Below are 13802 nucleotides of genomic sequence, written 5' to 3'. Positions count from 1 at the left end.
ATGCAAAAATCAATCATCAGAATAATGCGCCATAGTAACAGACAAAAAAAGGAAAAAGTATACTATTATTTTTGTAGATGCAGTAACGGCAAAAATTTATGAAAATCCAAGTCATAAAAAAAGTCTCAGCAAACTAGCAGTTCGAGGGAACTTCCCTGACTTGATAAAAGGCAACTACAAAAAGCTTATGGCTGCCATGCTGAAAAGGTAAAAGACTAAATGCTTTCCCCCTAGGATCGGACAAAAAAGTCGAGGATATTTGCTCTCGTGATTTCTCTGCAACACTGGCAGTACCACAGGTTCAAAGTATAAACAAGGCTACCAGAACTCAGTATGTGAGTTTAGCAAGGTTGCAGAATACAAGGTCAATATAGAGAAACGAGTTGACAATCTGATTCTGAAGCTGATGTGGAAAAGCAAAGGACCCAGAACAGCTGAAACAACTCTGAAAAGAAAAACGAAGTTGGAGAACTAAAACTGCCTGATTTCAAGAATTATGATAAAACTATTGTCATCAAAACAGCATGGTATTTGCATAAAGATAAACAACGAAATCAATGGAACAGACTACAGAATACAGAAATAGACCCACAAATCACAACCAATTCATTCTTAAAGTTGCAAAAGTAATCAATGGGGTACAGACAGCCTACTCCATAAATGGTATTGCAACAAAAGCAGGATTATTATTATAATCCACAACATAAATATACGTTTGACAGAATTTAATTTGAATCAATCACTGATCTAAATATAGAATATAAAATTGGGGCATCTGGGTGGCTCAGGGGGTTAAAGCCTCTGCCTTCAGCTCAGATCATGATCTCAGGGTCCTGGGATCCAGCTCTACATAAGGTTCCCTGCTCAGTGGGAAGCCTGCTTTTCTGTCAGTTTCGTCCCCTCCCCTGTCCCCACTTTTGTTCTGTCTGTGCCAGATAACTAAATAAAATGTAAAAAAAATTAATGTAAATTCTTATGATTTATAATCATTGTTGTTACAGAATTCTTTAAAATTGAGAAAATAACCTGGCGATTCACAGACGTGTACTCCTGAGGATAAAAATATATTATATGTTTATTAAAAAAATTTTTAAAATTGAGAAAATAAAAGATAAATATTCATCAGTAGAAAAACTGAGAAAATAAAAGACAAATGTACATCAATAGAACAATTATTAAATTATGTTACATCTATTACAAGAAATATTAGGCAATGGTTTAGAAGTATGAAGTAAATTTATATGTACTAATTTGGAAAGATGTTCAAAATTATCGTGAAAAAAGTAAACTGTCGGACAATTTGTATAGTATGATCTCATTTGTGTAAAAATAAAATATGTTTTGAAGACATTTTTCTAGAATGATATTCACCAAACTGCTAACAGTTGTTATCCCTAGGGAGGGTTGTGGAATGAGGTGGGGTTCAGGGAACGGGGGTCTTTCACTTTTTAGTCTACTTATTGCTAGACTGTTTGAATTGTTTCTAGAATATATTCATATATTTTTGAAACAAAAACCACAAAAGAGTCAACTACTATCTTTTAAAAGAGCAGTGATAAAAATAACTTTCTGATTGCCTTGGCTCATGGATTCAAGAGGATGAAGTACGAGCTTACCTTGGACTGAAATATTTACCTAAAAATAGACTCGGCTTCCATCTGTAATCTAACAAGCATTCGCGGAGCACTGCCCGTTGGCTTGCAGCGCAGAGAACTGAGTCATTGCCGCTGCTGGGCCACTAACCAGTTTTGTTATGTTATTGTGTTACAAACGTTTGACTGTGGACGTTTTGGAAACAGGGATCGGTGTCTTTGCCCTGTCTCTGTAGTCGCCCGACACAGGGCCTGATTCAGAGTTGGCGGGCAACTGAAATAAAGACCAAGTCCTCGTGACAATGTCGGAATTAAAGGTGGCCGCTAGGACAGGGCGATCCGCGCCCCGCTGAACTGACACGTGCTCGCCATCTAGTGGCCATAGGGATTTCCGCGAAAGCCGGAGATCAGGAGAAACCACACTATGTGTTCTGGGATGCCTTCCCCCTCCCCCAAAGATTTATTTATTTGAGAGAGAGACAGTGAGAGAGAGCATGAGAGGCGAGAAGTTCAGAGGGAGAAGCAGACTCCCCAAGGAGCTGGGAGCCCGATGCGGGACTCGATCCCGGAAGTCCAGGATCATGACCTGAGCCGAAGGGGGTTGCTTAACCAACTGAGCCACGCAGGCACCCTCTGGGATGACTTTTAACACAACAGCATTGCAGAGCCAAAGAGCCCTCAGAAACAGTTGACCAGCATCAAGTAAAAGGTCTTGGTTTATGTGTTGGGACTGCTGGTAAGAGGACCTCTAGGAACTCCTGTTTTAAGTCTCCTCCATCAGCATCCTACCATCAGATGCCTCCCTCATCTATAAGCTGTGGGCAAAGTTCACCTTGCCATATCTCCACCTCCAGCGAAAGGAATGAAATGCATATGGTATTAGGTATGTACATGCACGCTTTCCCAAAACTGATGAAATACTAATCATCTTTCCTGAAACAGTCTAGTTGGGACAAGATAGAAAACAAGACCAGAAAAAGAAAATCTTCCATAAACGTTGCCCTCCAGGTGCACAATCTTTTTCTGAATCATCAGAAATCATCGTGAGAGTGAGCGGCACTGTACAAATAGGTAGTGAACCTGGAAGAAGCCTCACATGTCAGAGGACCACAAGGAAAGCCATTATGAGTTGGCTTTATAAGCAGTCTTTGTGCCTGTCCCCTGCCCCTGCAGAGCTCAGGGAGCAGGTTTACTTGTCCTGCAAGTATCTTCATCGTTAAGGGAGCAACTGTGTAGTAACAGTCTGAAAAGTACCAAACCTTGTGTTTATGGAGTATGGGACTCAGAGAGAATAATGAAAGAACAGACATCTGCCGGGCAAGTTGAACAATATTCCTCTAAAATGTTGCTCAGCAGTGAGGTGCCTGGCTGGCCCTGCCAGTACCGCGTGCAACTCTTGATATTGGGGTTGGGAATTCCAGCCCCACGTTGGGTGTACAGATGACTTTACAAAAAATCTTTTAAAAATTAAAAGTCAATAAAATAAATAAATCTTTAAAAAATATATTGTTAAAATGTTGCTCCGCAGAGTGAACAACAGAAACTTCTCAACAACTCCTGAGAGACACTGTGTAGTTTAGGGTCAATGGGGAAAGTGGCCGAGTCATGTCCAAAAATGGGTCCTGTCATTAGAATTCCACCTCCTCCCGGTTCACACGGTAGGTGCCTCGTAACGTGAGAAGAAAAACGGAGGCGCAACTTGGCGGCCACGGGGATCCAGGGATGGCAGCGCGTCTACACAGGAACGGCGCCTCCAGAGCAGGCGTGTTTGTCCCGAGCACCGAGCTCTGCAGCTGCAGAGAAGGTACGACTCCTGAACAACATGGATCCAACCACCTACTCCTAAACATGGCAAGCAGCGCCAGCATCTATTTACATGCAGTCCCCGAGGGCTCGAGCGCGTCTTGCTCTCCGTAACTATCAGGTACTCCGGGGTGGCCCGTTTTCTAGCCTCGCGCCCGGCGCGGCGGCGCCACACGGAACCTGGCACTGCGGCGCGCAGGACGATGCGCTCTCCCCAGCGCCCCGTCTCGCCCCCGGCACGAGTCCTCGCCTCCGGCCGGTGCTCGGAAAGCGCGGTGTCAGCAGAAAGAGCCGAGAAGCGACAACGAGAGAAACCATGAGTGTCCCCGGGAAAGGTTCCTGAAGACGTGAGTCCGCCGACAGCCCCACGAGAGAGCGCCGCAGACGGCGCCGGGGGAGCCCCGAGCCCCGCCGCCCCTCTCCGCCCCGCGCCGGCCTCCACCCGCCGCGTAGCCCGCGGGCTCTGCCCCGGGGCCGCTTCCCGCCCCCCCCCCACCCGCTTGAGCTCGGCGGCGCGGCGGAGCCTCCCGGTCCGACCCCGCGGCCGCCGGTACTCGACGTGCCTGTGCGTCCGCGCGGCCCGAGAACGCCCCCACTCACGTAGCGCTGCAGCTTCCTCTCGGGGGGCGACTTGACGAGCCAGCCCGTGCACACGGCGTCGCCCGCACTCATCGTGGCCGCCGCCGCCGCCGCTTCCTCCAGCTGGGTCGCCGGGGCAGGAGGAGGAAGTCGGGCCGGGGATGCCGGCGGGGCGGGCCCAGCTCCGCCCGCCCGGCACCGCCCCGAGCCCCCGCCGCGACCCCCGCCCCCCCCACCCCTGGCCGCTGCGCTCCCCGGGGGCGGAGGCGAGGCGAGGCGGGGAGGAACGGCGCCACCGCCGCGACCCAGACGGCGCTGGGACTGGGGCGGCGGGGCGGCCGGGGGGGTAGTGGAGGCGGGCGAGCCCCCTCGTGCGGAACTCCGGGCCCGGGGATCACGGCGGCGAGCCGAAGCCGGGACCCGCACCTGCGAGCGCCAGGCCCAGGGAGGCGGGAAAGCGAAGCTCCCGTCCGACGTCCCCGTCCCCCACCACTCCCGCTGTGAGCCGCTGCGGAGGGGCTGTCGCACGCCCCTCCCCCGGGAATCACCGTCCCGCGGCGCCGAGCTCGGCGGCCGAGGTACTCAAACGTCCTCCAGGACCCTGAGCTTTATAAACGTTATGCCCCGGAGGTGCCATCCGCGGCCTCGCGGCCCCCGGGGCTTTCAGGGCTGAGTCTCTGAAGGGCCGGGCCGCGGTGTGCGCCGAGCACTTTCCACGAGACCGAGAACCACAACCAGCTGCCGCCACGCGCGCTCGCGGCCCTGAGCTAACGTTGGGAGAGACAGGCCGGCCGGGGCCAACGTGCTGTGTGTACAGACAAGCACGGACGATCGCCCTGAAACCAGCACCCCGCCCCCCGTCCATGCGCAGCATCTCCCTGAGGTTTGTTATCACCTGCACGGCACCCTGACCCATTCTGCTGTCCCCGTGCTGTCGTGCCTGTCCCGAAAAACTCACACTTGCAAGACGAATAAATAAACGCCATATCATTTCTGCGACTTACAAAGAGACTTCTCGACTCTGAGGTCCCACCACCCATGCACTATTACCTTCTCACACGTGGACTCCGGGTACGGCCAGCGCTCACGCCTCTCCGAACCCACGGCCCCCAGACCACCACCGCAGTCCGCGACTTCCCTCCTGCTTTCCAAACCTCACAGACCTGTAGCTCGCTGGCCAAACCTAATTCGCATCTAGAAACCTCGAGTCAAGGGAGAACGGTAAATATCTTTTAAATTTTTTTTAGCTCTCCTACCTTTTCAAACAAGAGACCCGCATATGCACCACAGCCCACCCCCTAACTACTCAGTATCTATGCACACCCTGTGCGCAAAATAAAACACTCACTGAAGGAACAACGGCTGCTCCCACCAAAACAACGCGCTGTCCCTCCTCCCAACTAAGAAGCTCTCCTTGAAACAGGAAACCAAAAGTGCCCTTGGTCAGTGCAGCCATCTCTGGGAAACAGTCATTGCTCTTCTAGTTCCGACATCACCCCACCTCAATATCCTGCAGCCTAAAGGAAAACACTAGAAAGCTAACCTCTGCCAGCATTTATTTGATATGCATAAAATATAAACAGAAAATTGAAAAACTTTGTATGTAACACACAGTGACTACAATCCTTAGTTCTGTAACTGCTTTACGATCTTCTTCCTTCTACTGCCCGCCCTGTACTCCCTTTGTTCTCCAGCCAAGAACTCAGGTGCTCAGAATTCATTAATTGCATGAGTACACGAACCTCTGTCCCCACCTGGCCTGAATCCTCAGTGGCCCTGCCTACCATGGCTGCAAGGGGATGGGCCCCAGAGGACTGTAGCTGTGCAGATTGCTCACTCACCAGTTCAAGGTACTTCCCTGATCCTCTAAGACAGATCCTCCACCTTTCAGCACATTTTCCCCCAACCCGTGCAATAACACAGTCGTCAACACGCCAACCCTCCCAGCAGGCCAGGTGCTGCAGGGCAATGAGATCCAAGTAGGACTAGTGCAGTCCCTCAGCACAGGCACACTGGTGTGTGTCTTTTGTGTTTTACGATTTTTCCCTCCCCCATCCCTCCCTTCCTTCCTTCCTTCCTTCCTTCCTGAAAATTCTATCCCCAGGGCACCTGGGTGGCTCAGTCACTTAAGCATCTACCTTCAGCTCAGATCAGCATCTCCAGGTCCTGGGATCAAGCCCCAAGTCCCTGCTCAGAGGGGAGTCTGTTTCTCCCTCGACCTCTGCCCCTCCCCCCACTCATGTGCTCACACACTCTCTCAAATAAATTTTTATAAAGTAAACTCTACCCCCAACAGGGGACTCAAATTCACGACCTCAAGATCAAGAGTCAAATGCTCTACTGACTGAGCCAGCCAGGTACTTCTGTCTTTGACTGATTTTCTTAGGTGAGATCCTACAAAAGTGGGTCAAGTGCAGTAAGTCTGTGGGCAGAAGCAAACGCTGGCGAAGTGTGGCTTACAGTAAGTACCTGTGCAAGTGGGGCAAATTGCTACGCGTTCGAGATGGATGTAATATCTCATCCTGCGACCACATAGCTGGCTGGTCGCCCCAGCAGTGCTGCCTGATTGGGGGCTGTCACTCCTGTGGGCAAGTTGAGTCCATAGCAGTGGCAGTGACCACACCAGCTGATGCCAGTCCCTGGGAGCCTCACGACTTGTGGCAGATTCCCTTAACCTTTTACCATTTGCTTCCCTCTGAGACTTTGACCCACATACCTAGTCACAAAGAACTCCCTATGAGGGTATAGGGGCGAGTCAAGGGAAAGGAGGCCGTGCAGCAGTAGGGCCCAACAGAGACGGGAGCCGCTCACTCCGGCAACTTTCTTGTTTCTCCTATTAGGACCGGCCAGAGGCTCCGTGTCGCCTGCCGGTGTGTCAGGCTCTGCTCATCTTGGATCTACACGATTGTAAAGGTCAGGAACTACTGTTCCTGGAACCGCCACGGAACCTCTCCTGACCCTCGGTACTGCTGAAAACACGCAGCCTCACAGATGACTTGTTGAATGTGTGGGTGTGCAGCAATTGTGCACTTTTTGTGTTTTTTAAGCAAACACTACCCCCAACCTGAGGCCCGAATCATGCCCCTGAGATCGAGTCGCGCTCTGCTGGAGCCAGCCAGTGCCCCAGGTGTGCATAAATTAGATGCGGTACACACTGCCAACAGAATCCAAGGACATGCACCTGCTATGGCGTCCCTTTCTGAGCGGGAGGCGGCATGAGGGGCAGCGACCCATTGAATACCCAACGTGGTCCCACCCGTCTCAAGATGTTTCTTGAGGGTCAGGCTTTTGAGTGTCCCCGGGCTTTATCTCCTGTCCTCTGGCATACATGTTTATTAATAAAATAACTACCTCTTGATCACCAGGTCCAGTAAGCATAAGGTCTTCAGTATAATGGACCAGCATGATATTCCCCATAACCGTGGCAAAAATCAAGTTCCATTCACCCCAGATTATGACACGGAGCCAGAGAGACATAGCCTGCAGCCAGACACTAAAGCTGTACTTCTGGTCCAGCCAGACAAAGGCGAGCTGCTTCCGATAGAGAAGAGAGCCTTTGTCAGGCAAATAGCCACTTGCCAGGTACCAGGGGCTGCGTTAATTTACTCCAGAAAAGCAACAGCATCTGGAACAGCAACTTCAATTCAAGTCACAACCTGATTAATTTTACAGTTACCCACTATTTGTCTCCAGGCTAACCGTGTCAGTTCAATAAGGATGTGATATGGACAGTCATTCTGGCAGCTTCCAGGGGGCACCGCTCTCTCTTCCAGACGAATCCGAATTGCTTCTGCAGGGTTACTCCTCCTAAATTTCTAGGGAGAGATGACCTGTTTGTACTGCAACTTTTAATTCCCTTTCAGCAAGCCCCTTCCTAGCTTCTCTGCCTTCCAGCCCAGAAGAGGAGACCCATTTGAATAACAAGTGGTTTTCAGCACCTGAATTCCCTAGACCGCGGCTTCCCCGCTTATTATTATTTTAAAATAGGTTTGGCTTGGCCTTTCATTGAGTCCCATAAACCTTAGGACTAGAAGGATTTGCAAACATAAATATCTACTATTAAGAGTTTTATTTTAGGGGCACCTGGGTGGCTCAGTTGGTGAAGCATCTGCCTTTGGCTCAGGTCATGATCCCAGGGTCCTGGGGTGGAGCCCCGCATCCGGCTCTGGCTCCCTGCTCATCAGGGAGCCTGCTTCTCCCTCTGTCTCTGATCCTCCTCCCCCTGCCTGTGCTCCCTCTCTCCCTGTCAAATAAATAAATAAATGAGATCTTTAAAAATAAAATAAGGGGCGCCTGGGTGGCTCAATGGGTTAAGCCTCTGTCTTCAGCTCCCGTCATGATGTCAGGGGCCTGGAATATAGGCCCACATCTGGCTCTTTGCTCAGCAGGGAACCTGCTTCCCCCCCAACCCCCACCTGCTTGGGCTCTCTCTTACTCTGTCAAATAAATAAATAAAATCTTTTAAAAAATTAAATAAATAAAATAGTATGAAATTATCATCACAAGTCCAAATCAAACATATGGGAACTCATTCTATGAGGACAGTGTTACTCTGATACCAAAACCAGAAAAAGGCAGTAAAACAAAAAAAGAAAAAAAAAAAAAACTACTGACCATTATGCCTCATGAATCTAGATGTACAAATCCTCAGCAAAATACTGGCAAGTAGAATTCACTTTTTTACGTAAAAAGATTATACACCATGACTAGGTGGGGTTTACTCCAGAGACGCAAGGCTCCTTCGATACATGAAAGTCGATCAGGGGCACCTGGTTGGCTCCCTTGGTGGAATGTGTGAATCTTGACCTCGGGGTATTGAGTTCAAGCCCCGTGTTGGGGGGCAGCAGTTACTTATACGAACAGAAAAGAAATCAATGCAATCCACCATGTTAACAATCTAAAGAAAAGTCATACACTTGTATTGATTGATGCAGAACAAGCATTTGACAAAACCCAGCACCAAGCCATGACAGACACTCTCAAAAAGCTAGGAATGGTAGGGGAGCTTCTGCAACTTGTTGAAGAACGTGCACAGAAGATGTACTGGTTAAAAACCAGGTGCTTTTCAAAAACAAACAAACAAACAAAAAACAAACAAAACAAAACCAGACACTTTTCTCTTAAGATTGGAAACAAGGCAAGAATATCTGCTCTCCCACGCTCCTGGATTGGAAGAACAAATACTGTGAAAATGTCTATGTTGCCTAAAGCAATCTACACGTTTAATGCAATCCCTATCAAAGTACCATCAGTTTTTCTCAAAGAAGTGGAACAAATAATCCTAAAACTTATATGGAACCAGAAAAACCTCAAATAGCCAGAGGAGGGGTGCCTGGGTGGCTCAGTGGGTTAAAGCCTCGGCCTTCAGCTCAGGTCATGATCCCAGGGTCCTGGGATTGAGCCCCATGTTGGGCTCTCTGCTCAGCGGGGAGCCTGCCTCCCCCCTCTCTCTGCCTGCCTTTCTGTCTACTTGTGATCTCTGTCTGTCAAATAAATAAATAAAATCTTTTAAAAAATAGAGGAATGTTGAAAAGGAAAGCCAAAGTTGGTGGCATCACATTTCCAGACTTCAAGCTCTATTACAAAGCTGTCATCATCAAGACAACATGGCATTGGCACAAAAACAGACTCAGAGATCAATGGAACAGAATAGAGAGCCCAGAAATAGACCCTCAACTCTACGGTCAACTAATCTTCGACAAAGCAGGAAAGAATGCCCAATGGAAAAAAGACAATCTCTTCAACAAAGGGTGTTGGGAAAATTGGACCGCCACATGCAGAGAAATGAAACTGGACCATTTCCTTACACCACACACAAAAATAGACTCCAAATGGATGAATGACCTCAATGTGAGACAGGAATCCATCAAAATCCTTGAGGCGAACACAGGCAGCAACCTCTTCGACCTCAGCCGCAGCAGCTTCTTCCTAGAAACATCACTGAAGGCAAGGAAAGCAAGGGCAAAATGAACTGTTGGGACTTCATCAAGATCAAAAGCTTTTGCACAGCAAAGGAAACAGTCAACAAAACCAAAAGACAACTGACAGAATGGGAGAAGATATGTGCAAATGACATATCAGATAAAGGGCTTGTACCCAAAATCTATAAAGAACTTTTCAAACTCAACACCCAAAGAACAAATAATCCAATCAAGAAAGGGGCCGAAGACATGAGCAGACATTTCAGCAAAGAAGACATCCAGATGGCCAACAGACACATGAAAAAGTGCTCAACATCACTCGGCATCAGGGAAATACAGATCAAAACCACAATGAGATACCATCTCACACCAGTCAGAATGGCTAAAATTAACCAGTCAGTCATGAAATGACAGATGCTGGCGAGGATGCGGAGAAAGGGGAACCCTCCTACACTGTTGGTGGGAATGCAAGCTGGTGCAGCCACTCTGAAGAACAGCATGGAGGTTCCTCAAAAAGTTGAAAATAGAACTACCCTACGACCCAGCAATTGTACTATACATATTTACCCTAAAGATACAAATGCCGTGATCCGTAGGGGCACCTGCACCCGAATGTTTATAGCAGCAATTTCCACAATAGCCAAACTATGGGAAGACCCTAGATGTCCATCAACAGATGAATGGATCAAGAAGATGTGGTCTATATACACAGTGGAATACTATGCAGCCATCAAAAGAAATAAAATCTTGCCATTTGCGATGACGTGGATGGAACTAGAGGGTATTATGCTGAGTAAAATAAGTCAGAGAAAGACAATTATCATATGATCTCCCTGACATGAGGAATTTAAGAGGCAAAGTGGGGGGCTTGGGGGATAAGAAAGGAAAAAATGAAATAAGATGGGATTGGGAGGGAGACAAACCATAAGAGACTCTTAATTTCACAAAACAAACTGAGGGTTGCTGGGGGGATAGGGGTAAGGAGAGGGTGGTTGGGTTATGGACATTGGGTAGGACATGTGCTATGTGAGTGCTGTGAAGTGTGTAAGCCTGACAATTCACAGACCTGTACCCCTGGGGCAAATAATACATTATATGTTGATTTAAAAAAAGAATATCTGCTCTCACTCTTCTTATCCAACATAGTATTGAAACTTCTAGAAACAAAAGGTACACAGATTGAGAAGGAAGAAATAAAACTGTCTCAATCTGCAGATGATACAATTGTCTTCATGGAAAATCCCAAGATATCTACAGAAAAAACTCCCATAATTAATAAGTGGGTTTTAAGGTTGCAGTGTACAAGATCAACACATAAATCTCTTTACATGAGTTTGAGGTTTATTATATAGTAGCTCTGTAATCAAGACTGTGTGCTCTTGGCAGAGAAAGAGACACACAGATCCACATAAATCTGCTCAACTGGTTTTTGACAAACGTACAAAAGCAATTCAATGGAGGAAGGATAGTCTTTTCAACAAACAGTGCTGGAGAAATTGGACATCCATTGGCAAGTTTAGCCAAAACCTCACACCTTATATAAAAATCAACTCACAATGAATCATGTATTTATACATAAAACATAAAACTATAAAACTTTTAGAAGACAACATAGGAGAAAATATTCTTAGACTCAATCCATGAAAGAAAAAATTGATAAATGAGATTTCATCAAAATCAACACTTTTGTTAAGAGTATAAAAAGACAAGCTAAAGGGGCGCCTGGGTGGCTCAGTCAGTTAAGTGCCTGCCTTCGGCTCAGGTCATGATCCCTGGGGCTGCTGGGCTCCCTACAATGGGGAGTCTGCTTCAACCTCTTCCTCTGCCTCTCTCTCCTGCTCATGCTCCCTCCCTTTCTCTCTCTCTCAATAAATAAAATATTTAGGGGAAAAAAAAAAGACAAGCTGCAGACTGGAAGAAAATATTTACAAAGCACATATCTGCCAAAGGACTCATACCAAGAATATGTAAAGAACCCTAAAAACTCAATAATAAAAAAACCCCAAACCACTCATAATCCAATCCAAAAATAGGTAAAAGATATGAAGAGACAATTCACTGAGGAGGTTCTCCAGACAGTGGCAAACGAGCCTATGGAAAGATGGTCAACATCATTAGCAGAATTGCCACGTTGGTTCCTGACCCATGGAATGAGGCAGTCACGGCAGAAGGGCCCACGTGGAAACCTCCAGGGCTTTGCCTTTCTACCAAAGTGTAAGTCAAAAGAAATAACAAATAGGGGCGCCTGGGTGGCTCAGTGGGTTAAGCCGCTGCCTTCGGCTCAGGTCATGATCTCAGGGTCCTGGGATTGAGCCCTGCGTCGGGCTCTCTGCTCAGCAGGGAGCCTGCTTCTCTCTCTCTCTCTCTCTCTGCCTGCCTCTCTGCCTACTTGTGATCTCTCTGTCAAATAAATAAATAAAATCTTTAAAAAAAAAGAAATAACGAATACTTAGGGGACAATGTCAGAAATTAGTTCAAAGACTGGAGAAACACAGGGATGGAAATTCACTGTTTAGCTTTGTGCAGCAGCTAGTTAAGTCTTCGTGAATGTGGCAGGTTTTTTTTTCAAGAGCCACCCAGGTGCCCCTATGAATGTGGCAGTTTTAAACTAGGGCTCCAAAATTCTTTGACCCTCCTCTCATTGAGGTGGGGTTGATACCTTCTCCCCTTGAACTTAGATAAGCTTGTGACTGCTTGAATCATACAACACAGCAGGAATGATTTGACAGGACTCCCAAGACCAAGTTACAAAAGGTTATTCTGACAGTTTTATGCCTTGTCTACTCCAACACCTGCTTTGGGAGACCTGAGCCACTGAGTCCAGAGTCTGACTGCTCTGAGGTTGCCATGCTATAAGGAAGTCCAAGCCACAGGGACAGACTCCTGTTCCAGTCCCAGTTCCACCCGGCCTTCCGGCTGACTTCTCACCATACCCGTACTCTGTCAGCATAGCAACATGCTTAATGACACGAAGTTTTGGGATGGCTTGCTATTCTGCTGACGTATTATGTCTTCTCCCTGCTCCCGAACGTCTGGGGCCTCAGCTGAGAGGACTTAATGGCTGGGGGTGACCAGATGGCTGGAGGCTATAATCTCCTGGAAACCTCCTCTCTCACATGACTATTACCTGTGTTAGGGTGCCTGTTCTGGCTATTTTGCCCAAGTGGGGTCATATCATACTTGTCCCTCTATGCTTACTTCCTTTAGCATGTTTTCTTCTTTCTTTTTTTTTTTTAATTTTTATTTATTTATTTGACAGAGAGAGAGAGATCACAAGTAGGCAGAGAGGCAGGCTGTGCGGGGAGGGGGGGGCGGGGGGGAACAGGCTCCCTCCTGAGCAGAGAGTCCGATGTGGGGCTCGATCCCAGGCCCCTGAGACTGTGACCTGAGCCAAGGGCAGAGGCTTAACCCACTGAGCCACCAGGCGCCCATCTTAAAAAAAAAAAAAAAAAGATGTTATTTATTTATTTGAGAGACAAAGAACAAGTAGGACGAGGGGCAGAGGGAGAAGCAGACTCCTCGCCGAGCAGAGAGCCCGATGTGGGGCTTGATCCCAGGACCTTGAGATTATGACCTGAGCCGAAGGTGGAGGCTCAACCCACTGAGCCACCCAGGCTCCCATTCTTTCTTTTCTTTTTTAATATTTTATTTTTAAGTAATCTCTACCCCCAATGTGGTGTTCAAACTCACAACCCTGAGATCAAGAGTCACATGCTCTATTGGCTGAGCCAGCCAAGTGCCCCCTAGGTTCATGCTTTCAAGGTTCATCCATGTTGTAGGACATAAAAGCACTTCACTCCTTTTTTATGACTGAATAATATTCCATCATATGGATAGACCACATTTTGTCTATCCTGTCATCTGTAGATGGACATTTGAGTTTCGTCAACCTTTAGGCTATTGTGAA

General features: G+C 47.7%; 1 protein-coding gene across 10 annotated transcripts in view; it reads right to left on the bottom strand.

The window, feature by feature from the left end:
* Positions 1-13802, bottom strand: part of GAB3 (GRB2 associated binding protein 3) — a 90989-nt gene that overhangs the window by 73136 nt on the left and 4051 nt on the right. For 4 of the 10 annotated variants that reach the window (XR_014307030.1, XR_014307031.1, XM_082716614.1 and 1 more), the window contains exon 1: positions 3996-4128. The exons of 4 other annotated variants lie outside the window; for them this stretch is intronic. Coding sequence is in view for 2 of the 6 variants with exons in the window: in XM_082716614.1 (XP_082572740.1) it covers positions 3996-4067 (72 nt within the window). In the remaining 4 variants the exon portion in view is untranslated. Of the gene's footprint in view, positions 1-3995; positions 4129-13802 lie in introns of those variants that run through there. 2 more of the 10 variants (XM_082716616.1, XM_082716617.1) reach the window with 2 other exon arrangements.

The sequence above is a fragment of the Mustela nivalis genome, assembly GCF_964662115.1.
Source record: "Mustela nivalis genome assembly, chromosome: X".
NCBI lineage: Eukaryota > Metazoa > Chordata > Mammalia > Carnivora > Mustelidae > Mustela > Mustela nivalis.
The sequence above is the reverse complement of the archived record's forward strand: the minus strand, read 5'-3'. Positions and strand labels throughout refer to the sequence as shown.